The following is a 27,265-nucleotide window of genomic DNA, read 5'->3' as shown; positions in this document are numbered from 1 at the left end:
GGGGGTGGAGGGTTGTTGTGGTGGGATGAATTGGGAGATTTGGATTGACATATATGCCCTAATATGTATAAAATAGATAACTAATAAGAACCTGATGTATAAAAAAAAATAAAATTCAAAAAGAAATCATGACTAGAAGTGATATCAGTAAAAAGAACTAGAGAGTGTGTCACATTGATATAGAACAATTAACATCTTTCTCAAATTAAATTTTAAACTAATGTTTTATCACAGTCTTTAGTTGAATAACAAAAATTACTAAAGTTTTTTGAGTGTTTATTCTCAGGACACTGTACCAGATATTTTACATTGACTATATTATTAAATTCTCCAAAAACTACTGCCAGAGAAAAACTTCTTATGTTATATTTGAGTAGACAGTCTCAGAGAAGTGGAGTAAAGAGTCTAAACTAGTTCTTTGCTTTGGAATAAATATTTATTAAGAGGGAAATGTCTTGTTGGGGTGGAAAGTCTATTCATAATGTGTTTTATTAATAACTTTTCTTTAGAAATCTCAAAGACCAAACCTTGAACCGGAAACGCTTGGGTGTCTGACTTTGAGTTGTGAGAAGAACAGTGTTAATGTCATTTCCAAATAGTGTTGGTGAAGGTATCCTGTTTAATTTGGCTTCAAGTCCTTAAAGAAAGAAAAAATGTTTGCATGAATTATGACTTTATTTACAAAGATTAATAAGTATTAAATGTTTTCACATTTTCTAATTTTCTTTCCTGTCACATATAATGACTTTGTTTTTTCATTTGGAAGATACAATCATGCAAAAAATGTCCTTAATATACCAAATTGAACATTTTTGTGTACATATTTCCCATTTGATTTTATTTAAGATATCTTTCCAAAGAAAATTTTTAAATGTACTTTTTTCATTCAACTTAAAATATGTTGGATCATCATGATAGAACACTTCTCACCAGTATTTGTTGATGTTGTTCCCTCAGCATTATAGCCATGGTTATCTACGAAGAAGCACCAAGGAATAATAGAATTATTCCATGGCCTCCAGCAGCAACCTCGAGCTGCACAAAGTGTCTGATAAAACATTTATTAAAGGAATCATGGGGTTAGTATTGATATCATATGGGTCAATCTCTACTTTTTAAACATAAACTCATTCCAATAAATGTCTGAGTGAATGTTTAAAAAAATCTTATTTCTTCAAATATATAATGTGCTAAAATATCATTTATCCTTTTGTTCCTTTCACTTGGAAGAAATATAAATATTTGATGAATTGAATTAATTACACCCAATCAGAGACTGATGTTCTGAGTTGTGATTTATCAAATTTACATAGCAATACACATTATTGTAAGCTTATGTTATTTTAAAGGTTCCTGCCCTCTGGATAATTACAGTCTATTCTGTTGTCATGTAGTCAATGCAGAAGAACTAAAATATTTATTGTGTACCAATGATGTATCAAGTTGCAAGTGAGGCTATAAAGATGAAGATATGGCCCTAAACTTAAGTCTACATAAAATGTTTAAGGTAGTTATTTCCAGAAAATTAGTAGTTCAATATGATTTAAACTAGTTTGTGCCAGTTGTTGCAACATCCAATGAATAAAGTAAAATACTAAATTCTCAGTAATTTTATGATCTATGTGGAAAGTTTATATGAAGTGGAAGAAAAATTATATATGTTTATAGTAAAAGTTGAGTCACATGGTGCTGCTGTGTGTTAACATTGGTATAATCAAAAATCTATTTAATATTTAAATTTATTAGTGTGACATGTTTTCATAATTTGAATGCTTGTGAGCTTTTTCTTCTTGGCTATTTGTCTTGAAAAAAATGTTAAAAGCCTCCACTTTCACCAGCTGACGGTATACATGTTAACTTCTCTCCTATTTTTAACATCAAATTAAAATGGCATCAGGTACACATACACACACGCATTCACCCATACACATGCAAATATGTATATTGCAAATGAGAGCAAATAGGAGCTGAGCATTTTGGAGGGTCATTACCTAACAGAATCTAAAGTATGTGTGACTTTTGATATAGACATTGCAAAATGGGAATACACACACACACACACACACACACACACACACAAATTCACTCATTGACATTTTAATCCCATGCAAGTTATGAAGACCAAGGGAGAGTCAAGGTTATGTGAATCCATTCAGTTACACTTAATTTTCTCCATTTGAGCCCCTTCTCCCCAATTACCAAATAATAAAAATAAATAGTTTTTAAAAATTAGAAGAATCAACGTTACTTTGTTTTCCACAGGTTATTCTTAATGTTATCATCACAAATACTTTAATAAAATGTAGATATCTTTCTCAAATGTTCTATATTGTCAAAGGTTATACATTTTTTTTAAGAAGTAGATTGGAGAGGATAGAATTTCATGAAGATTTATATTTTAACAATAGCTTGTTAAGCATGGGAAAATATTAACTTGTTAATTTGAATTGAAAGGAAGTACAGAAAAGCAAGCTCAGTAATTTCCATTATCTCTCATCTGTTCATACATAAATACAATAAAAAGAAATGCAGCCTAATTAATGGCTAGAGTTTTAAAAATATGGAATTGATCCAATATTAAATAATTATCTTAATATAATTATCTTACTATAATTATCATACTATATATCTATTCATAAAAATATTAAAGACTTTTGTTGCAGACCTGTGTTGGAAATTGTTCTGGAATGCAGTTTATTCTCTCATTGATGAGATCATTTAGCACACTTGGACATTTTCCTGAACCAGGATACACAGTGGTTGTGTGAATGGTAGCAGGGGTTGAAGTAGAACCACTGACTTCTGGGAAAGAAAAAGGTCAATAAAAGAAAACATCATTTTAAATTAATTTTTCAAGTAACAAATACATTGAAAGTATTCAAAAATGTATATATAATGAAAATTAACATAAACTTTGCATTTAAATAAACCCCACAAATTCAAGTCCTAGCCACGAAAAGGGAAAGATCCAAATGATATTTAAAACTGTCAAAGCCCTGTTGACTGTTCCTTCAGAGAATCAAAATACATTCACAGGAGGTCCTGAGGTAGATTCAAAAGGAAACAAAATGTATATTCCCACTGTGCTTAAAAATTGTGTTTTAGAGATGAAGAAAGAAGGTGGAGAAACATGGATAGAAATATTCAGAAAAAAAAAAGATAAACGTTTCAAGCCTGTTTCATTCCTGCTACCTGTTTTTCTCACACAACGTCTCTCTTCTTAATAAAAAATTAAGCCTATGACAAAGAGATTATCCCCCTAAATTTCTCCCCCGCCTCCCTGCAGGTGTCTGAAACCCAGAGCAAAACCCCACTAATGAGATTTCCTACTAGTTAGAAGAACCTCATTGGTAACTATAGATGATTATTCCACTGTTCATTAACATTCTGATCCTTTTGCCTCTTTGCTATTTCTTAAGGAACACAATATGGGGAAGGCTATTAATATCAAAGCACATAGATTCCTTAATTAAATGATGCTTCATTGAAAAATCTGCAATATAATGGATAGAAAAAGTTGGAGTAATTGTGTAACGTACCTGAGACCTTTCTTCATGCATTTCATCTCATATAGATTATTTTTCAAAATCCACAATTATTATGTAGTAAACTTTATCTCAACCTCACTATAATAGGTATTTTCAATATTATTTACCTTCAACAGCGGGTGTCTTAGTTGCTAAAACAGCAATTAGGGCAATAGCTATTATTGTAACTATAGCAAAGAGGACAATCAGAGAGATTTCTAATCCAGTAAATTTCTTCCTTGCCATCTAAAGAAAGAAAAGGAATATATGTTTGAAATGTAGAATATACAACTACAATAAGTGACCATTATTAATATAAAATTATACATATTTGGTTTTTTTGTCTACTAAGCATAACACAAGCAGAGCCACAGACAGCTCTATCAGTTTATAATCTAAAATAATACACATTGGCAAAAGTGTAAACAAAACATGCAGTTTTAAGTAAAAAGAATGAATTAGTGATGCACATTATAGTAGTACACTAAAATGAAAATACAAAAGGAAAAAGGTCTCCAAGTAGGTGCATCTTGCTCTCTCATTTTAGAACATTTTTTCAAGTCAAAGAAAGCTTATGCTTGCCTTATGTTCCTTAATTCCACAACAATTGTATGAAGGAGATGCTGTTATTCATATTTTACTCATTAGGAACTTCAGGCTTAGAGAAAATATTATATTTTTCAAAATCAAGAAATCCAGTTCTTCGTACTATAACTATTGCGCTCCAATTCCAACAGTGCTTTCTTATAAGGATATTGTGGAAAAGAATATAAATATAAATATGTGGTAAAGAAAATAAATATAATTATATAAAAGAATACAATACAAAATGTTGTAAAATATATATACACCACACACACACACACACACACACACACAGATATATATATATACACACATACATATGGTATATATTTAGAAGTTGTTTCTTAAAAAAATAAAAAAATTAAACTACATGCTCTCCAAGTTCCACCCTTAAATAGCAAATAAAATATACCAAACTCTCATATCAAAAATATATATTCATTTCAGATAACATTATGCATCTGAGTTAGCATCCAGAGGTGCCTAAATGTAGGTAGGGAAGAGCTATTCTCTAGTAATTATCTTAAAACTTATTTGTTTAACTTAGTTTTGACCATACATCTCTTATCTCTCCTAGTCTTTAAGTTTCCATGGCTTTTCTGTATTTTATGTTTTTATATGTTTTAATTCAATGGCATATACCTAGATAGAAATTCAGAATTTTCACAGTAATTGCTCTTATAGATTGGATTGCTGGTTTTAAAATAAAATTTTTTGCCCTCTCATACCAGTCCCTCCTCCTGTAGCTATTTATGTCAGCTCACATACTCAGTTGTTCCAACCTAAAAACTTCTTTTCCCTCTTTCATATCTTTCTACCTCATTAAATTATTCAACAAGTCCTGTTGATTCTACCTCCAGAATATTTTCAGAATTATACCCTTATCTTATCCCCACCAATGAAATATCTTTTTTTTTGAATAACATGTCTTCTTAGTAAACACTGTTTAATCTTTCTTCAATTCTTCCACATTTGCTCTTCTGGGTTAGTTCCAATTTATGCCCAGTTCAAGTGCCATGTCATCTGTGAATGTTCTCCTACTTTCAGAAGCAGAGTTTATCTATCCTTTTCCCATTTTACAATAGCACATAGTATATCTATTGCAATTATTTAAACATGTGTTAATTTCCTCCACTGGATTGTTATATTCCTAAGAGCAAGAATCATGAAAGTAGTTCAGAGTCTGACATCGAATAAGTACAAGCTCAATTTTTAAAATATACCTTATGATTGAATGTTTAAAGATTAGCATTCAATTTTAGCATATGATTTCCTGTTATAGATATGTAAACTGTTTATTACATCAGGAATCTTCAGAGAACCTGAATGAATGTAAGCTAAATTTAAATAAAGCTACATGATCTAAGCAGCTGTTTAGAAAATGAAACCCAGTTGCTCAATGTTATGTGAGAAAGAACACAGTTGCATTTAATGTTTCACTTTAAATAAGTTTAACTATCACTCAAAGTAATTTCACTTTGAGATCAAAAAGCCAATAAAAAGGATTATGCATTTCTTTTAAGGGAAATCTAAGAAAAAGTGCACATTGTCCTGAAGCTAACCCTCTTTAAGCTAAAATAATCAGAATAAAATTAATGTACCAAAATTAAATTATTCATATGAGTACTTATAAATGATCAGTACTAAAGCTGTTCATATGCTGCAGGTGGTAATTACAGTGATCGTATTTTGGATCACAGTAATTTTAAGCAAAATATTTTTGGGGAAATTATATACTGATGTCCTTTCTCTGTATATTTATTTTCAAAATGAGTAATACTTTATTAGATGCTAACTTGACTGATCTTTAAAAGATCAGATACAAAAGATTAAATGCTTTATAAATGTAGCATTCTATTCTGCATATATATTTTTCTTAAATAAAATATATTTAATCATACATAGAGTATTTCTCTACATTTCAAAATATTTTTGATCTTTATTTTCATCTATATAGAGCAATTCAACTAAACTTGCTATGATTCTACTTGAGTCTGACAAAAATTTTAATGAAGAGCTGGGCAAAGAAAATATTCTCTTTAAAGAAATTTAGAAATGTTTTTTCCTGTTTTAGTACAAGGGGCTATATATTTAAAATGGCAAATGAAAATATGTTATAGTTGCTATTTTAAACAAGTGCAGATAGACAGGAATATTGCTAACATGAATTAAAGGAACACACAATTACTTGGAAACACGAAAGTAACGAAGACATATGATTGGTAAACTTACCTTATTTCCTAGTCTGGTCTTTTTGCTCTGCTGTACCAGAGTTGGGCAAGGCTGCCAAAGTAATGATCAGGGAAAACTGCTCAGCTATAAATTGAGCTACTCATAATGTTTTATTGCACTCTCACCAGCCTATCAGTATTTAATAAACTTCTGCTAACGTGCAATCTAAAAAAACCTTAACCCTGAAAACAGCTTGTGTAAATATCTCTCTCTGGGAATCTAGTTAATTAATAATTGTGCTCTCAGATGCTCTTTGATTTCTGGAAGCTATGAGCTAGCTTAAGAACATAAAAGTACTTATTTATATTGTTTTTTTCTCTTTTCAAAATTGTATTTCTTCTACTATTTGGATGTTGCTTTAATTACTATTTTATCTCATTGTGTGAAATTTAAACTCTCACTGGAAAGTGGAAACATATTTGTAAGCTAGGGTTTGAAAAACATTTGCAGAAACTAACAATTAGCAGATAATATTTCATAAAAGGCAATTATTAAATAAGTTATCTCCTGTGTCTTATTATTAATCTTAAGGCTGAAGAACTGACAAAATCCGTAAGAATGAAAGGTAAAAGTAGAGCTATATAAATAAGTAATACAGAAATAAAATCAACATTTTATTTTTCTATTTATTAGTTATAGCACTAATTTTATTATCAAAAATTATAGTGTATACAATTTCATACACAAAAAAAATGTGCTATCAATTATACTGCTGGTTTAAGCTAGAATAATGTTTAAGAGCAAAGGGTTTGATGTAAGAGACTTGGGTACAAATACCAGCTGTACCACATATACCTGAGAAACTCTGGGCACATTTGCTAATTTTTTCAAGCCTCAGTCTCTTTATCTACAAATTAGAAATAAAAATACTTATTCATAGGTTCACTGTGAGAATTATATATGCTTACATAGTCTATTACCATTATTACAGCTCTGTTACCACAAAGAGTACAATTTGACTCTGAAACAGTTAGTACTTGAATGCTGCATATAATCTGGGCACTACCTTTTCAAAGGAATATATATTTAAAATAATGTGGTCACATAGAGTAGATTGACTTGTTTTTTGAGGTATCCTGAATATGAGTTTAAAGAGAAACAGTAAAAGAAGCAGATGTATGGAGTACTGTTAAGCGCTGGGGAGATATAAAGGAGAACTTCCAGTATAGAAAGAGCAGTGATATGGAAATAAGATAAGAATCATTCTAGAATAGTCTCAACAGGCAGAACTAAATCCAATGTAATAGAAATTTTAAGTGATTTCCTCTCTATTCACAAAGCACATAATTATACAAGTGGAAAATCTCATTAAATCTATCCAAATCTTCTAGAACAAAGATGTGAATGTAGCCAAGTCACAGCATATAAAGTCAATGTACAAAAGTCAATCATCTTCCTACATAAAAGCAAAGAATGACTGGAAACTGAAACTAAAATATAGATAGACAGATAGGTAGATAGAAAGAATAGATATAGCTATAAATATTGGTTGGCCAAAAAGTGCGTTCGGGTTTTTCATGTTATGGAAAAACCCGAGCAAACTTTTTGGCCAGCCCAATATTTAGAGAGATATAAGTAAATAGATAATTTATGATAGTATGAAAAATAAGTACTTGGGTATAAATCTAACAAAATATATGTAGAATCTCTATTCTGAAAACAGCAAAATGTTCATGAAAGAAGTCGAAGATCTAAATAAATGGAGAGATAAACCATATTTATGGATTAGAAAACTCAATATTGTTAAGTTCTTATTCTTAATAATTAGATCTATATATTCAATATAATTTCAGTAAAAATCCCAGCAAATAGATATAAACAAGTTGACTGTAAATGTTTGGCATCTGTGTTTATAGCAACTTTATAATTTCCCCAAACTGGAAATACCTCAGGTATCTGTCAACACCTGGCATATGTATACAATGACATACTAATCAGCAGTAAAGAGTTATGAATATTGAATCATGCAACAACATGGATCAACCTTAAAATTCAAGGTAGTTGTTTTCCCTGCAATTTCAGTTTTCTGACTGTTTCAAAACAAAGTAAGTAATTAGCAGTTTGTCCACCTTTTTTCCCCTTTTTTAGGAGTAAGAGCAAATACTCTTTCCAGTTTCCGACATCTCTGAATTGAAACTAAATCTGTGTCAAGTTTTAATTAGTCATCTTTTAGATTTTCTTTTATGTGTAGACATATTTTAAGTAACAGTTTTTGTGCTATTTAAAAAGCTTCATGTGATTTAAAATTTTTATATCTTCAATTTTGTGTCCAGATTTCCCTCTCTGGTACTATGAGCTGGGCTTTGCTTTGATTAGTTCCTTTTGCTCCCTCTGTTCCATACATCCCCCCACCCTAGATCTGGTTCTATTCATTAACCTCACCAATAGGGAAGCAATGTGTTCATGAATTGCTTAGAAGGAAAATTTAGACAAAACCCCAATATAAGGGTACTCAATTATAGATATAGGGAAATTATATACAGCAATGAAAGAAGGCATTTTAACTTAAAATATATTGTTTTTCTTTAAAAGCAATTATAAGTTTAAAAATTTTACTTTTTAATATACAAATTGTACAAACAGTTAAAACTTAATGAAGTAAAATAACAGAAAAATTGAGTTGGGTAGGCAATAGGCAAAAATAGTTGTAAAAACCAAGAGTGAAATTAAACCATACCTGGTGATTGACACTTTTAGTAATCAGAACATTTAAGTACTCTCTCCATGGACTTTGCTGTATGTATTTCAGTATAACTTATGTATATCAAACATACACTTTAGGTTAAAAGTTATATGATTTAATATGTTAGTTTCATGTATTGCTGGCCAGCAGAATGCAACAGAAGAGAAAAATCTGATTTTCACAGTGATGATGCAGAGGTACTAAAAAAACCTGAATTACCAAAAATGTCCTATTTCTTTCAGAGGCCTATGAAAACTCTAGAAGGAAAATGGCCACATGGGGAGAGGAGAAGGAATGTAAGCAGGTTCTAGGAATTGTTAAATTTGTTTGAGTTGTTACCTCTAGAAGCCGGAAGTAGGTAGAGTAGATACAAATACAAAGAGAGAAGCCAAGGTTCCTGCTTTAAGACACATATGAAACATTGAATGCAAAGGAATTTAGAGGACAATGTAAGGAGCTAGAAGCCAGCACCATTAGAGAGACCATGATCAGTGCTGGTATCCCAGTCTAATCACTCACTGATAAATTGCACAGCTGACTCTCCAGTTTTTTTAGCTCTAGATATGGCTATTCCTCTAATTTTTAGACCCAAGTTTCCAGATAACTCATCTTCAGCAGATCTAAATCAGAACTCATTACTGTTTCCATCAAGAGCATTGTTTATCTCTCTGTCTTAATATCTCCACTTTTCTCCAAGTCATGAAAGCTCAAAATTTCAGCTCCTTTTTGTTTGGCATCATATGTAGACATTTAATTCTGCAAGTGCTTCTCTCTCAACATCTTATATGCAATCCTTTCTTTACTGCTGCTGCTGTAATTTATAACTTCAAACCTACATTACTATAATTTTTTCTTAACTTGTCTTCCAGACTCCAGATATTCTAATTCTCTCTTTTCCCTAAAGTATCCACCTACCTCTTCCCAACAAAATAATGCAACTTGTTTTAATCTCAAGGCAGTATTCCAGTATCACATATTGCCTGGAGATAAAGATCTAAACTTCTTAATCTTATATTTAAAACTCTAAATTTGGTGTCTACCATTTCATTTTACATCCTCAATCAACCCACACTCCTGCCATATCTATCTACTATGCTCTTCTATTTTCTTACTCACATCTGTGCTTATTTGGTCCAGAAGCTAGATTGCCCTTCTTCAATATAAATTTAACCTATCTTTCTAGTGTCAGTTGACATCACTCTTCTTCCAAAGGGACTATTCAAATTTTTCTACTTGCCCTTAAGAGCATTAATTAATATCTCCCCATTCCCCTCCATAACAGTGTATTTTATACTTGTGTTACAGTACTGTCTTAGTTTATCTCATATTACAGGTATCCATGCTTGCTTATATTGCCCACATGAGACTGAGAACATTTAGAGAGCAAGGACAATGTCTTCCTCCCCTTTACTTAATTCACAATAGTACACACAACATTTTATGAAGCAAGATATAGCAGTGACTACCAATTGTATACCTATATCGATTCTCCCTTGTCAAAGCCAACCAGCCAAAGACCACCAGCAACATGACTGAATTCAAACAAGGAAGGGAAAGGTGTCTCAGACAAAGTTGGGAGGGGTTTATTATAGGATTTGGACTTATGCTAAGTGACTACAAAGAGAAATTAGAGAAGGGGGAGGGACTAGGTCTGGATTGGATAATGTCCAGAAGTGAGGGCAATTCAACAATTAAATATCCTAATCCTTGTTCAGGAGGTGGGAAGACAAAATGGAGCTGGGGAACATCACTGGTAATACACTCAAAAGTCAGTTTTTGCAACAACAATATGGTTTACTTAAAAACATTGTTTATCAGTATCACCAGCAACAGAGCAATCTTTCATTTTCTCTGTGTTCGAGTGGCAGAGAATCCCCTAAATTTATTAAGGTAAATGCATATCTACAGACTACATTTTCCAATCTCTCAGATGTTGATTTTGATGATGTAAGTAAATTCTAGTCAGTGAGATGAAACCAGAATTCATGCATGCAACTTCCACCTTACATTTTCAAGAAGAAACTGCTTGCCCTCCACATCCTCTATTTAATTCTTTCTATGAGCATGTGGTTCTGTAAGCCAGCTTTGACCATCTATCCCCAGTGGAGTACAAAGTTAGAAGAGATTCCTGGATCATCTTGTGAACCAGAGGAACCTATCCACCCTATCACTAACTTTCCTCTGAAATGTTAAATGAGAGAGAAGTAATCTATCTGCTTTGAACCAGTGAAGGTTTGACCGTCTTTATTAGAGCACTTAATACACATCCAATACAGATGGTAAGAATAGAAATTGGCTATTGAATTATGAATTCTAATGATAAAATGTTAGGAGTGTCCACTATAAATCAATAGGTTGTTAGTTGGACTATATGTATTACCTATTACCTCCTCTGGCTTTCAGTTGTGTAGATTGCCAAGTATTTTTACAAATCAGGAAACGATATGCATACATACTCTGCATAAACATCTAGGACTAATAAAAAATAATAAAATCTTAAAAGGACTAATAGAATCACTATAAATTGATTGCCAAAGGAAATAAAATTCATTGTTACTTTATTATTCATGCTTTGCTATTTTGGGGGGAAAGGTTTTGTTTTTGTCAAATTTGTATTCTTGAAATGTGAACAGTGACTTGGATGGGAAGGGCTGGTTCATTTCAAATATAAGTTCTCAAAGAACTCCTAGTAAGTTAATTTTCAAAATCTGTCATTTAATCATCACTGGAAAAAGTCGACAAGATAGACTGCTATTATTAAATTTCAATCATATGATAGTAAAAAAATATTTTGTCTGTGTAATATCAGTCTATGCAGTTCACATAAAATGGAACAATAAAAATGAATGCCTGAAAATAATCTTTCTGATTATTATTGTTTGTATTGCAAATATCATTGAAATGATATAAATATCAAAATGATATTTAGTTTATGAAAACAGTCCTAAAATTTCCAACTTATTAATAATTTTCTTGACCCTATTTCCATATTTTGATTCTAGGGAATTTATTGTAGGAAAAACCACTTTTTGATGATGGAATATTCATTCACATATTGGAAATAGCTAATAATAAAAAAGACTAAGTAATGAATTCAAAGTAAACAGACCATGATTTCTTTTGAATGGCTACTTAATGTATATATTCCTTCAATAGTAGTTCCATGAATAACAATAAAGAAAAATAGAATTAAAGTGACTAGAGGATGCTCTAAAATTAATCTGATTCCCTTAGCACTGTGAGATTTACCTACTTTAAATAAATATTTACTAGAGAATTAAAGCCATTTTTCTTTGGCAAATAATATAAGAACACTGAAGCCAGATTAGAAACTTAACTTTCTAAATCCTTCTGAGGTAATTACTATACTGTTAAGAATAATTAGTAAAAATTGCATAGAACTCTGTGTTCAACAAATTTCCAATTCTAATTCTATAAAGGCTTCAACAATGACAGTAGTTTCTCAGTGAAACATGGACTAAACATTTCAGTTTCTCATTTCTTCACTCATAATGTAATTCACAAAATATTTATTAGTTGGCAATTACTAAAAGTGAATTTTAAATCAATTTAAATACAAATTATTTGAAGGTAATGAAGTACCCCAATGAGTGAGCATCTCCAAGATGTAATCTTTCTAAATTTTCAATTAAAATTATATCAGGTATTTTCCAATATTCATTTTATTATTCACCTCTATCAGAAATAGTTTCATAAAATATAAGTTTTTAGGAGGAAAATATAGACTCAAAGCTCATTTAACTCATAAGTTTTCCAAGCTAATGAGCAACCATTAAACTAAGAAATTCTGCCCAACTCTAATATTCATATTCATTACATTTTGAGAATTTTATGACGTTCTTTTTTTTAAACATCTTTATTGGAGTATAATTGCTTTACAATGGTGTGTTAGTTTCTGCTTTATAACAAAGTGAATCAGCTATACATATACATATATCCCCATATCTCTTTCCTCTTGTGTCTCCCTCCCTCTCACCCTCCCTATGACCATTCTAACTAATTGATATGTTACTAAATGCCAACTTTGCATTAAGGAGGATAAAGTGATGAATGGTACTCCCATTTCTACAATCACTGCCTCATAAAGTATGTGAGACTTTGCACTGGGTACAAAAGGCTTAAGTTATGAAACTCTTTATGACACAATAGGAAAATTGTCAAATTAAAATGAGAAAACAGACCAAAGAGATAACATTTTATATTATTAGCAAACTTCTCTGATGTTTTCACAATATACAAAACAAAGTTTACAATACTAATATTGTAATTATTTCTTCCAGAATGTCTGAGACTCTATACCTACAATATAAAGTAAAACTAATAGTTGGGGTTAATTTTAGGTTTGGACTACATTATTTGAATTACATTAAAAGAAATTCTAATCCAGGAAAAGTCCATGTGTTGCATGTCACCTATAATACACATATCCAATTAACTGCTCTGCTCTTTCCCAAGTAACAGAGGAAAACAACTCAGAAAACATGTAATGCTTTTGATAGCCACAAGGTTGCTAGCACGAAACTGAAAACTCCTTGCACCAAGACATATTTCATCAGCTTCGTCCATTAACACTGAGTTGCTAAGAATTTCTACTTTATGATAGGTCAATTTTAGCAACACAATTTCTTAAAAAGAGGTTTGTTTTGCTTACACTTCAAAATGTGGAGATTCTTACTTCTGCCTGGAATAAGGAAATCTGGAAAGATCATAATGCTACCACTTTTTAAACAACAAAAAAGTTGACTACTCTGAAAAACCACAACTTTTCTTGAATTCGCTGGACAGTTGTTGGTTACAGGTAAGTTTACTAACTTGAATCTAAGTTAGAGGAATGCAAGGAGACACAGGACCCAACTTTTGCTTACCTAGATTACATGGACACCAATGCCATACAAACCAGTAAGGAGAATTCAGCTAAAATTTGTAATGAATTGTTAGATGCTGCATGTGGCTATCATGAGAATAACCCTGGGAGCCAAAGACACAAGGGAAATTTGTACCTATTCACAGGCTCTTTTCGAACATAGGACTGGGGACTAGATGGAGAGTCTTGGGAAATCCTCCCTGGTGAGGCAGGCATAGTGGAAGGGGATGGCTGCCACAGCAAGAAAGGCATAATATTCCACCTTCTTCCATAACTCCCCTATAGAGCAAAGGCCTTAAGACCCTAGAAAAAGGCAATAAACCCTGACATCTTTGGAGCACAGGTAAAGAAGACCTGTTGAATCTGGGGAAAGAGGCAAGAATATGTCTTGGACCCAGACCATTAGAAATGTCTTCCTAAATCTGAGAATGGGGCAGAATCACTGAGAAAGCCAGGCCTGAGACTCAGGGACACAGTAACTGCCCAAAATAGAGGGTGAACAAGAACAACAGAGAATATTCCCTGCCACCAACCTAGCTAAAGGCCACTGAGATACAGGAAACAGAATTCTGCAGTTAGTTGAAGATATCAAGAGCATGGAGACAGCTTACCTTCTCTCAGGCACAGAGGAAAAGGCAAGACCTAAAGCTGAGGGTGGAGCAAGCACTGAGAACATACACTGTAATCCAATACTTCCCCTCCCTTCTTTTGAAGTAAGGACAATTCAAAAGTAAGGTGACTCTAAAGAAATGTGAAGCTTGTGATACAATTAGGGTGCCCTTAGAACAACAAAATCCAAACTCACTTTAGCTCCTGCCTTGATTGACACAACATTCCACAATAAAAGCCAAGCAAGGGTCAAGATGTACCCATTTTCAGGCTGAAATATTGTTTATCTTGGTCTCTACTATACAACAAATATCCCAGTTTACCTTAGTATTAGATTTACATTTAATTGTCCAAATAATGCTTAATAATATACTTCTGTTAGATCATATATAGTGTATTATCTCTTTTAATTACCTTATTTAATAAATTTATCATTAATAAAATATTTACTAATTAAAATTTTATAGTGAAGAAAAAATTTTAGTGATGCAATTAGCGATATGTACATTCTACTAAGTTTGAATTCCAAGATGTATTTTACAGGAAAAATGTTAACTCATGCCTATATGTATTGAAGGAATTAAAATTTTGCATAAATTATTTTTAATCAAGGTAATGAGGAAAAAGTGAACGTTTATCTAAAAGAAAAATTAAAACTGAAGCAATATGATTCATAAGAAGCCTGTTGGAAAAATAAAACCTTTATATAACATGCGCCAATCATAAAGATTGCCTTCAGTGGAGACCTAATATTTGTCTTGACTAATTTCTGACTAAAACATTTTTTTAAAACATTAAGAAAAAGGATAAGTATTCCCACCCAACGATATTAAGAACTTAACCTAAATTATTATCAGGATTCAGGTTATATAAGGCCAAATTGTCTTGAGAAACAACTTTCTTCATTTGATATAATAGTCTCTAGGTCCACCCATGTTGCAGCAAATGGCATTATTTCATTCTTTTTTATGGCTGAGTATTATTCCATTGTGTTTGTGCATTATTCCATTGTGTTTGTGTATATACATTATTCCATTGTGCTTGTATATATTCCATTGTGTTTGTTTATATACACAAATATATATATATATATTCCACATGTTTTTTATCCATTCATCTGTCAGTAGACATTTACATTGCTTCCATGACTTGGCTATTGTAAATATTGCTGCTATGAACATTGCAGTGCATGTATCTTTTCTAAATAGAGTTTTTGTTCTGGATATATCCAGGATTGGGATTACTGGATCACATGGTAGCTCTATTTTTATTTTTTTAAGGAATTTCCATACAGTTTTCCATAGTGGCTGAACAACTTTACATTCCCACTGACAGAGTAGGAGGGTTCCCTTTTCTCCACACCCTCTCCAGCATTTATTATTTGTAGGTATTTTGATGATGGCCATTCTGACAGGTGTGATGTGATATCTCATTGTTGTTTTGATTTGCATTTCTCTAGTAGTTAGTGATGTTAATCTCTTTTCATGCGTCTGTTAGCTATCTGTATGTCTTCTTTGGAAAAATGTCTATTCATGTCTTCTGACCATTTTATGATTAAGTTACTTGCTTTTTGATATTTAGTTGTATGAGCTGTTATATATTTTGGATATTAACCCCTTGTAAGTCACATCATTTGCAAACATTTTTGTACTTTCTGTAGGTTGTTTTTTCCTTTTGTTGATGATTTCCTTTTCTGTGCAAAAGCTTTTATGTTTAATTAGGTCCCATTTGTTTATTTTTGCTTTTGTTTCTTTTTTCCCCACACACTGGCCTGTATTTAACTTTTAAAATATTTGCTTTTGTTTCTTTTAACTTAGAAGACAGATCCAAAAATTATTGCTACAATTTATATCAAAGAGTGTTCTGCCTATGTTCTCTTCTAGGGTTTTTACTGGGTTCAGGTCTTATATTTGGTCTTTAATCTATTTTGAGTTTGTTTTTGTATGGTGTGAGGAAATGTTCTAATCTCATTGTTTAACATGCAGCTGTTCAGTTTTCACAACACCACTTAATGAAGAAACTGTCTATTCTACATTGTACATGCTTACCTACTTTGCCATATGTTAATTGACCATAAGTATGCGGTTTTAATTCTGGGCTCTCTGTTCTGTTCCATTGATCTATGTGTCTGTTTTTGTTCCAGTACTATGCTATTTTGATTACTGTAGCTTTGTAGGCTGAAGTCTGGGAGGGTGATACCTGAAGCTTTGTTCATTTTTCTCAAGATTACTTTGTAAATTTGGGGTCTTTTGTAGTTCCATATGAATTTTAGGATTATTTGTTCTAGTTCTTTGAGAAATGTCATGGGTATTTTTATAGAGATTTCATTAAATCTGTAGATTGCTTTGGGTAGTATGGACATTTTAACAATATTAATTCTTCCAATTCAAGAGCATGGGATATCATTCCATTTCTTTGTATCATCTTCAATTTCCTTTATCAATGTTTTATAGTATTCAGAGTACAGGTATTTCACCTCCTTGGTTAATTATATTCCTAAGTACTTAATTATTTTTGATGCAATTTCAAATCAGATTATTTTTTAGTTTCTCTTTCTGATAGTTTACAATTAGTGTACAGAAAAGCAACACATTTTTGTATATTAATCTTGTATCCTGCTACTTTGCTGAATTCATTTATTAGTTCTAATATTTTTGGGGTGGAGATTTTAGAGTTTTCTATATAAAGTATAGTGTCATCTGAAAATAGTGACAGTTTTACTTCTTTCCTTCCAATGAACTTTTATTCATTTTCTTATCTGACTGCTGTGGCTAGGACTTCCAATAATATGTTAAGTAGAAGTGGTGAGAGTGGGCATCCTTGCCCTGTTCCTAAATTTAGAGGAAAGGCTTTCAGCTTTTCACCATTGAGTATGATGTTAGCTGTGGGTTTGTCATAAATGGCCTTTCTTATGTTGAGATACGTTCTCTTTATACACACTTTCATAAGGGTTTCTATCATAAGGGTTGAATTTCATCAAACACTTTTTCTGCATCTCTTGAGATGATCATGTGGTTTTTGTCTTTTCTTTTGTTGACATGGTGTATCACATTGATTGATTTGCATATGTTGAACCATCCTTGTGATCCTGGGATGAATCCAACTTGGTCGTGGTGTATGATGTTTTTTATGTGTTGTTGGATTCGGTTTGCTAGTATTTTATTGAGAATTTTTGCATCTATATTCATCAAAGGTTTTGGATTGTAATGTTCTTTTTTGGTAGTTTCTTTGTCTGTTTTTTTGTTTGGTATCAGGGAGATGGTGGCTTCATAAAATGTCTTTGGAAGTGTTCCTTCCTCTTCAATCTTTTGTAAGAATTTGAGAAGGATCGGTATGAGTTCTTCTTTGTATATTTGGTTGAATTCACCTGTGAAGCCATCTGGTCCTGGACTTTTGTTTGTAGGGAATTTTTTTTTTTTTTTTTTTACAGATTCTATTTCACTTCTAGTGATCAGTCTGTTCAAGTTATCTATTTCTTCTTAATCCAGTTTTGCTGAGCTGTATGTTTCTAGAAACTTGTCCATTTCTTCTAGGTTGTCGAATTGCTGATGTATAATTGTTCATAGTATTCTCTTTCAGTTTTTTGTATTCTGTAGCATCAGTTGTGATTTCTTCCCTTTCATTTCTTATTTTGTTTACTTGGGTCTTCTCTCTTTTCTCCTTGGTGAGCCTGGCCAGAGATTTGTCAATTTTTTTTACCCTTTCAAAGAACCGGCTCTTGGTTTTATTGATTTTTTTCTATTGTTTTTTTAATCTCTATTTTATTTATTTCCTCTCTGATCTTTATTATTTCCTTCCTTCTGCTGACTTTAGGTTTTATTTATTCTTCTTTTTCTAATTCTTCTGGTGGTGGGTTAGGTTGCTTATTTGAGATTTTTCTTGTTTCTTGAAGAAGGCCTGTATCACTATGAACTTCCCTCTAAGAACTGCTTTTGCTGCATCTCATAGATTTTGTATGGTGTGTTTTCATTGTCATTTGCTTCAACATATTTTTTAATTTCTTCTTTGATTTCATTGTTTACCCATTGGATTTTTTAGTAGCATGTTGTTTAGTCTCCATGGATTTGTTTTTCTCTCATTTCTTTTTTTTTTTTTTTCTAGTTTCATGCCATTATGGTCAGAAAAGGTGCTTGAAATAATTTCTATTCTCTTACATTTGTTGAGGCTTATTTAATGCCCTAGTATGTGGTCAGTCCTAGAGAATGTTCCATGTGCACTTGAAAAGAATGTGTATTCTGTTTTTGGAATGCAATGTCCTGAAAATATCAATTAAGTCTAATTGTTCTATTGTATCATTTAGGATCTCTGTTGCCTTATTTATTTTCTGTCTTGAAGCAATGCCCATTGATGTGAGTAGGGTGTTAAAGTCTCCTGCTATTATTGTATTCCCATAATTTTCTCCCTTTTTGTCTGTTAATATTTTTTTTTGCATTTGGGTGCTCCTATATTGGGTGCATATATGTTGACAAATGTAATATCCTCTTCTTGTATTGATCCTTTTATCATTATATTGTGTCCTTCTTTATCTTTCTTTCTACCCTTTGTTTTGAAGACTATTTTGTCTGATATGAGTATTTTGACCTCCGCTTTCTTGCTTTTTCTGTTTGCATGAAATATCTTTTTACATCCCCTTACTTTCAGTCTGTGTGTGTCTTTAGCCCTGAAGTGAGTCTCTTATAGGGAGCATATTGTAGGATTTTTTTTTTTTTCTTAAATCCAATATGCCACACCATGTCTTTTGATTGGAGCATTTAGACCACTGACATTTAAGGTAATTATTGATGGATATGTATTTGTTGCCATTTTAAACCTTTTTTTCCCATTGATTTTATATTTCTTATTTGTCCCTTTCTTTTTCTTTTTCCTTTTGTGGTTCGATCATTTTCTTTTGTATTATTCTTGTGTTCTCTTCTTTTTGGTTTTTGTGAATCTATTGTATGTTTTTGATTTGTGGTTACCCTGTTTTTCAACTATGTTAACCCCTTCCTATATCTATATCTGCTTTAGACTGGTAATCATATAGACTGAAACACATTGTGGGGAAAAAAATCTATATTTTGTTACTCTTATGTCCAATATTTTATGATTTTGATGTCTTCTTTTACATCTTCATGTTCATCCTTTTGCTGTTCATTGTGGTTATCATCACTTTCATAGAAATTTTTTTGATTCTTTTTTAATCTGTGTACTGGTTTATTTAAGTGATTTACTTTCCAATTGTGACTTCCTCTTTCCTATAGATTCCTGCTTCTTTTTTATTTAGAGAAGACCTTTAATATTTCCTTTAGGATAGATTTAGTATTGCTGTAATCTTTTTAGTTTTTGCTTGTCTGAGAAATTCTTTATCTCTCCTTCTATTCTAAATGATAATCTTGTGGGTAGAGTATTCTAGGTTGCAGTATTTTCCCTTTCAGGACTTTAATAAATCTTGCCACTCCCTTCTGGCCTGCTATGTTTCTGCAAAGAAATCGCCTTATGGGGGTTCCCTTTTAATTAACTCTTTGTTTTTCTCCTGCTGCCTTTAGAATCCTCTCTTTATCTTTAACTTTTGCCATTTTGTTTTGGTGTAGGTCTGTTTGGATTCATCTTATTTGGGACCTTCTGTGCTTCCTGTACCTGGATATGTTTCTTTCTTTAGGTTTAGGAAGTTTTCATCCATAATTTCTTCAAATACATTTTCAATCCCCTTTTCTCTTTCTTCTCCTTCTGGGATCCCTATTATGTATAGATTAGCATACTTTATATTACACCATAGGTCTCTTATGTTGCTTTCTTTTTTTTTTTTTTAATTTGGTTTTCTGTCTGCTGTCCCGATTGGGTGATTTCCGTTATTCTGTCTTCCAGATGACTTATTTGTTCTTCTGCATTATTCATTCTGCTATTCATTGCCTTTAGCTCATCTTTCACATTGGCAAATGTGATTTTTAATACTTGTTGGTTCCTCTTTATAGTTTCTAGTTCCTTTTTACAGTAACTTTCATTTCTATCAATAGCCCTTCTTAATTCCTTCAGTATTTTCATTATCTCCTTTTCAAACTCGGTGTCTACTAGACTAAAGAGGTCTGTTTCATTGTTTGTTCTTTCAGGGGAATTCTTTTGATCTTTTAATTGGGAGTGGTCCCTTTGCTTTTTCATTTGATTTATATTTGTCTTACTTCGTGAGTTTAGGATAAACAGTTATTTACTGTGGTCTCGGAGGGCTATTTTTATGTGGGAATGTCCTTGTGTGGCCTGTGTGGGTTTAATATTTTTGGTGCAAGTGTTGTTTTTAGTATGGATGCCTACCATCTCTTTCCTCAGTGTGTGCCAGCTATTATCCCCTTGATAGGGGGTGTGACTGGTGTCGTGGTGACCAGAGCCTGCACTGGCTATTGAGTGGGGTCTCTTCTTTGTTCTGTGGTTGTCACTACCCTGTCAGGGGCAAGGTCTGCTCCCTAGTTGTTAGAGTAGAAGCCCTTATATCTGTTTCTGGGCTACAGTGTGAGATAGGTGGGACTGGATCGCTCCCACTGGGAGAGGAGCCTCTGAGTATTCCTTTGCCAGAGTTGTCCACTGGGGAGTGTGCTCCATGGTGTTGCCTGTGTGTGCTCACAAAGTACACTACTGTTGGCACTGCCACTGTCTCCGCCTCCACTGTTGGAATGCAGGTAATCTGCCCTGGTTTCCCTCAGGTGCTGTGTTCACAAAGCTTCCAGCAGAGATCCTTAGGCACTGATCCACTGAAGAAGTCAGGTACCAGGAGCAGAGTACCTGGACCTGCTGTGGGAGCTATGGAAGCAGCCTAGACCCTTGCCCTTCCTCTGTGTGTACACTCCCACAAAGCCCACAGATGCTAAGGCTGGACCTCTCCCAGCCATGGGAGTATGTATTTTCCTGCTCCCAGAGCTCACAGAGACAGCACTGAGAAAGAGGCTGCCATGGCAGGTCCAGCCCTTCCCTCACTTGTGCATTAACAGTGGGATTTCAATGGCCATGCATGTCTTCCATGAGCACTCCGAAAGTGAGGCTGCTATGGTAGGCCCTGACCCTCCCATCTTGTGCTCCTTAGCGATGGTTCACTTCTATGGCAGGGCCAGGCTTCCTCTATGTACACCTCTGGTTGCGGACTGTACCACACTCCAGCCCCATCAGGCTGTCTCTGTGTAGCCAACCCCAGTCTTCTCCTGAGGTCTGTCCTCTAAAGCCCAAGGTTCCACACCCAGCCCCTGCATGTACCAGCAGATGTGTGTCTTGGTCTGGGGATTGCAGCAAGGTAGCAAGGATCCTCTGTGCCAGTCTCTCTCTGTTCTGCCTGACACCAACTGGCCATTGCACTCTCCTCCAAGCCTTTGAAGCTCCCTTTCTGTCCCAGCTCATCTCCCCACTAGTGAACGGGCTTCCTGGGGTGCGGGAACCTTTCCTCTTTTTCAGCCCCCTCCCAGGGGTACAGGTCCTGGCCCAATTCTTGTTTTCTTTTTTTCTTTTGTCCTACCTGGTTACATGGAGATCTTTCTTGCACTTCTGAGTGTCTGATATCTTTTGCCAGCATTCAGTAAGTTCTCCTGTGAGAATTGTTCCACATGTAGATGTATTTTTGATGTATTTGTGGGAAGAGGTGAGTTATACATTCTTCTATTCTGCCATGTTGATTCCTCCCCTAAAGTAATTATTGATAATATGTACTTATTGCAATTTTGTTACTTGTTGTTTTGGTAGTTCTTTTCTGATCATTACTTTTGCTTTTTATTTCTTCCCTTGTGGTTTGATGATTTTCTTTCGTAGCATGCTTGTGTTCCTTTCTTTTTAGTTTTTGTGTAACTATTGTAGGTTTTCACTTGTGGTTACCTTGAGGTTCATACATGTTGACCTACAACTATATATCTACTTATTTTAAATTGGTAGTCATTTAAGGTCACACACTTTCTAAACGTTCTATATTTTTTACTCTGTTCCCCTAGATTTTGTGTTTTTCATGCCATATTTTACAACTTCATGCTTATCCCTTATCCCTTATTTTAGTTATAGTTGCTTTTACAATTTGTGTGTGTGTGTTTTTAATCTTTGTACTGGCTTAAGTGTTTGATCTTCAGTCCTTACTATGTATTTGTCTTTCCAAGTGGGATTTTCCCTTTCCTATAGGTTCTTACTTCTTTCCACTTAGGACACTTAACCATTTCTTTTAGAATAGGTTTAGAGTTGATGAATTCTTTTAGTTTTTGCTTGTCAGAGAATGTCTTTATCTCTTTTATTCTAAATGATAATCTTGCTGGATAGGTTATTCTAGGTTACAGGTTTTTCCCTTTCAGCCCTTTGACTATGTCATGCTACTCCCTTCTGGTCTTCACAGTTTCTGCAGAGAAATCAGCTGATAGCCTTATGGGGATTCCCTTGTAATTAATTGTTTTTCTTGTGCTGCCTTTAGAATAATCTCTTTATCTTTAACTTTTGTTGTTCTAATTATATGCCTTGGAGTGAGGGTCTATTTGGGTTCATCCTGTTCATCACAGAACCCTCTGTGCTTCATTTACCTTGATATTTGTTTCTTTCTTCAGGTTTGGGAAATTTTCAGCCATAATTTCCTCGAACCCATTTTTTTTTTTTTTTTTTTTTTTTTTTTTTTTGCGGTACGTGGGCCTCTCACTGTTGTGGCCTCTCCCGTTGTGGAGCACAGGCTCCGGACGCACAGGCTCAGTGGCCATGGCTTATGGGCCTAGCCGCTCCGTGGCATGTGGGATCTTCCCAGACGAGGGCACGAACCCATGTCCCCTGCATCAGCAGGCGGACTCTCAACCACTGTGCCACCAGGGAAGCCCCCTCGAACACATTTTTTGATCACCTCTCTCTTCTCCTTCTACAGAAAATATGCAAGTGTTTGTACACTTAATGTTATCACAGAGACCTCTTAAATTGTTTTCATTTTTTTAAATTTGTGTTTCTTTTTGCTGTTCTGATTGGGTCATTTTTATTATTCTATCTTCCAGGCCACTTATGCATTTTTCTGTATCATTTAGTCTGCTATTCATTCCTTCTAGTGTGTTTTTTTATTTCAGCTATTGCATTCCTCATTTCTTATTGGGTCTTTTTATATTCTCTAGTTCCTTGTTAAAGTATTCACTGTGTAAATCAATTTTCCCCCCTTAATTCATTTAACATTTTTATTACCTATGCTTTCAATATTTTATCTGGTAAATTGTTTACTTCTGTTTCATGATTTATTTTTTCAGGGTTTTTCTTCTGTTCCTTCAATTGAGAGTAGTTCCTCTGCTTTTCCATTTTGCTTACCTTTCTCTGCCTCTACGAATTTAGGTGAAACACTTACCTATTGTGGTCTTAAAAAGTTGATTTTATGTGGGGACCTCCCTATGCAGACTGAGTGTGCCCAACGCCTTTGCTGGGAGAGCTGGGTATGATTTGGATGCAAGTAAAATCCTTCCTCAGGGTGTGCTGGCAGCTATCAACTTGATAGGAGGTGGAGCAGGAGATGAAAGGGATGGAGCTGGAGCTGGGTATGAGGTGGGACTTCCCCTCTGCTCAGTGGCCATTACCACTGTATCAGGGGTGGGGTCTCATCCCAAGTTGCTGCAGCAGAAGCCCTGAGGATTGGACCCAAGCTGGTTCTGTTCCCTTTAACTATGTGTTTTTTACTCTCCCTGTACCAGAACTTTGCCCCACAGGGGGTGAGTGAAGAAACAAGTGAGACCTGTGTGGGCTCTCAGCTTGTGTAGGCCACAGAGGTCCAATGAGCTGCCTATGCAGCCACCCACTGCTCTGCTCGCAGTCTTGGGTGCAAGTCCCCTTTGTTTCTCACAGTCAATCACTGCCCCCAACCTCTGCTTCCCTCAGCCTGTTGTGGAATTTTTCCACAGGCCAGATGGGGCCCACATGGCCTCTGGCCATGTATCAGGGATAAGCTGTGGTGAAGTGGTCACTGTGAGAGCTCTGGGCTGCTTCTGATACGTTGCTTGAGTAAGTATCAACAATGGCCTCTGCTGCTCCACCCAGTCTTTGTTCCAGGACTGGGTCATCTCTGCGTCCCACTCTTGAGTCTTTTCCCAGTCATGGCCATCCCATATCTAGTGCTATGCTGTGATGTGGAGTGAGCAGGGCCTGAGCATTCGCTTGGCTTTGGCTAAGGTGTGTGATTGGGCAGTCATGGGAAACCAGACAGCTGCTAGAGCAGACCTCTCTCCACCCTGCCTCAGGTGCGAGTGTGCATATGCTCTTCATGAGTGGAGTCCAGGATTCTCACTGGCCTTCTATTAGTCTCAATGGTCCTCCAACCAGAGAAGAGTGCTTGTCTCCTCCACTTAGGACCCCAGGACTGGGGTGCCCAATCTGTGGCTCGAGCTGCTCACTCCCCAAGGTGGGTGTCAACCTGTGTAATCTCCCTTTTCCTCTGAGTCCCCTCCCAGGGGCACAGATCCTGACCCGATCATTTTTCTCCCCTTCTTACCTGATTATGTGTGTATCTTTCTTACAGCTGTGGTTGTACAGGAGTCCTTCTGCCACTTTCCACTTAGTTTTAGGAAGTAAGTGATTAGTAGTGTCCATGAGAATATCTAATAGTTCAACTGAAATAGGGAAGTACAAATCAAACCCCTCAAACTTTCCTAGAAATAGGATCAATCAATTGGAAGAAAGGAAAAAAAAAAAAAAACCAATGAAGAAAGCATAGACAATAATTATTTTCCTTATACTTCCAAACTTTCCGTGAATGTAGATTTTGAAAAACACATTTAAGACAGAAACATTTATAAAAGAGGAAATAACTTTCATCTTTGGGCAAAGATAAAGGACAGGCAATAGAAGAAAGAAGAAAGTATGTAAGTGGCCTTTGATATTTATTCCAGGTTATGTAAGAGTTTTGTCATAGTAGGCACTCAATAAATGTCTCTTGAATGAGAACAAATTATTGGTTAATTAATGGGATATTAAATGCTTTCTTCATGTCATAACATTTCAAGAATAGTGAGGTTCATTTTGTTGTTGTTGTTACTTTTCCAAGTGTTTACTTCTAAAACTGGCATAAAGGTGGGATAATTAATATCACCCTACCTCATACTCATGGCAACTTGCTCTCCTGTACAGCTAACTGAATGTTGGACTGGGAGATATCTCTTGCTGAACTATGGAATACTTAAATTTGAGACTAAGCAAGTCATTTCACATTCCCTTCAATTTTCTCATCTATAAAATAAGTTTCATTTTAATTAAAGATCTATCAGATTTAATTTTTTCATCTCAGACAAACTGTTTTTCAACCCTTCCTGTCCTTGCTTCCAGAATAAAATACCAGGACTAAAATTAGGAAATTCTTATTTGTATGTATTTCTATTTGCATACATTTCTTGAATAGTCATAAAAATAATGTTTTTGCATCTACCTGTCTGAAGTAGATAAAATAATTTCAGATACTTGAACTTCTCTTCCTTCTTTCCTAGATTCTTGTTTCTATATAGCTGTCCTTTATAAGGGTGCTAATATCAGTTCTGGCTCACTAACCCCTTTCCTTTCCCTCAATCCTATCACCCCACTGATAGTATGCCCACTGATGTCTACTAACAATTATGTTAAGTTTTGCAGTTATGGTGACTGGGGTGTACAAAAGGGAGCAGACATTGAATAAGATGATTACTATTGTTTGAGCACTTTATAGATTAGAAACACCACAGATATCATCAGTCAGATGTGACTGGGATAATATCAGAAACAAGGGTTGTACATTCAGATTATAATGAGTAGAGACATCAACAGTCAAATCTCTTGATATGGACCAAATAATAAGAGAATTGTAATCATACAGAACTACCTCTTGTCCTTAAAGTATAACTCCAGAAATCAAGAATGGAAACCTATTTCAAAAAATACTATATTCATTTATTAAATCATCATTTTCTTGGTTTCAAGATCAGCTGTAGGACACAAATAAATGCAAGAAAAGAGCAAAACAATAAAGCTGGATGTAGGGAGGTATAAATTTAAATAAACCTCATTCTACATGCATTTTGTTGTGGTACCTAACATCTAAATTTATTTCCTACATTAAGCAAGAAATAAGAGTGTGCAATTAAATCAGATTAAATTCATTTTGAGTATTCTGTTGGTCACTTTGTGCAATAAAGGGGGGGAGTACATGCTATTTCTTTGGAGAAAATCTGTCCTACTATTGCAACAACATCAACACTCAAGTTAATGCCAACAAGACCAAATGAATTGCTTTTAAAATGTCATGAGCCGGAGGAGTTTCAAGATGGCGGAGGAGTAAGACACGGAGATCACCTTCCTCCCCACAAATACATCAGAAATACATCTACGTGTGGAACAATCCCTACAGAACACCTACCGAACACTGGCAGAAGACCTCAGACCTCCTGAAAGTCAAGAAAGTCCCCACGTACCTGGGTAGGGCAGGGGTGCAGAGGGCAAAGCGGAGAGATTCCCACACAGAGGATCGGTGCAGACCGGCACTCACCAGCCCGAGAGGCTTGTCTATTCACCTGCCGGGGCGGGCGCAGCTGGAAGCTGAGGCTCAGGCTTCGGTTGGATCGCAGGGAGAGGACTGGCGGCGTGAAGGGGTTAATGCACCACGGCTAGCCGGGAGGGAATCCGGGAAAAGTCTGGACCTGCCGAAGAGACAAGAGACTTTTTCTTCCCTCTTTGTTTCCTGGTGCGCAAGGAGAGGGGATTAAGAGCGCTGCTTAAAGGAGCTCCAGAGATGGGTGCGAGCCACGGCTAAAAGTGCAGACCCCAGAGACGCGCATGAGA

At 34.6% G+C, this 27,265-nt stretch overlaps 1 protein-coding gene across 1 annotated transcript in view; it reads right to left on the bottom strand.

Moving 5' to 3' along the window:
- The window catches only part of SI (sucrase-isomaltase), a 125,515-nt gene extending 98,583 nt beyond the window's left edge, over window positions 1-26,932 (bottom strand). The window contains exons 1-5 of the mRNA XM_030857021.2: window positions 26,899-26,932; window positions 3,656-3,773; window positions 2,666-2,802; window positions 931-1,048; window positions 528-637 (exon numbers count right to left, since the gene is read on the bottom strand). Coding sequence (XP_030712881.1) covers window positions 528-637; window positions 931-1,048; window positions 2,666-2,802; window positions 3,656-3,773 — 483 coding nt within the window. The 5' untranslated portion in view covers window positions 26,899-26,932. The remainder of the gene's footprint in view (window positions 1-527; window positions 638-930; window positions 1,049-2,665; window positions 2,803-3,655; window positions 3,774-26,898) is intronic.
- Window positions 26,933-27,265: the final 333 nt, after the last annotated feature.

The sequence above is a fragment of the Globicephala melas genome, chromosome 4 (assembly GCF_963455315.2).
Source record: "Globicephala melas chromosome 4, mGloMel1.2, whole genome shotgun sequence".
Lineage (NCBI taxonomy): Eukaryota > Metazoa > Chordata > Mammalia > Artiodactyla > Delphinidae > Globicephala > Globicephala melas.
The sequence above is the reverse complement of the archived record's forward strand: the minus strand, read 5'-3'. Positions and strand labels throughout refer to the sequence as shown.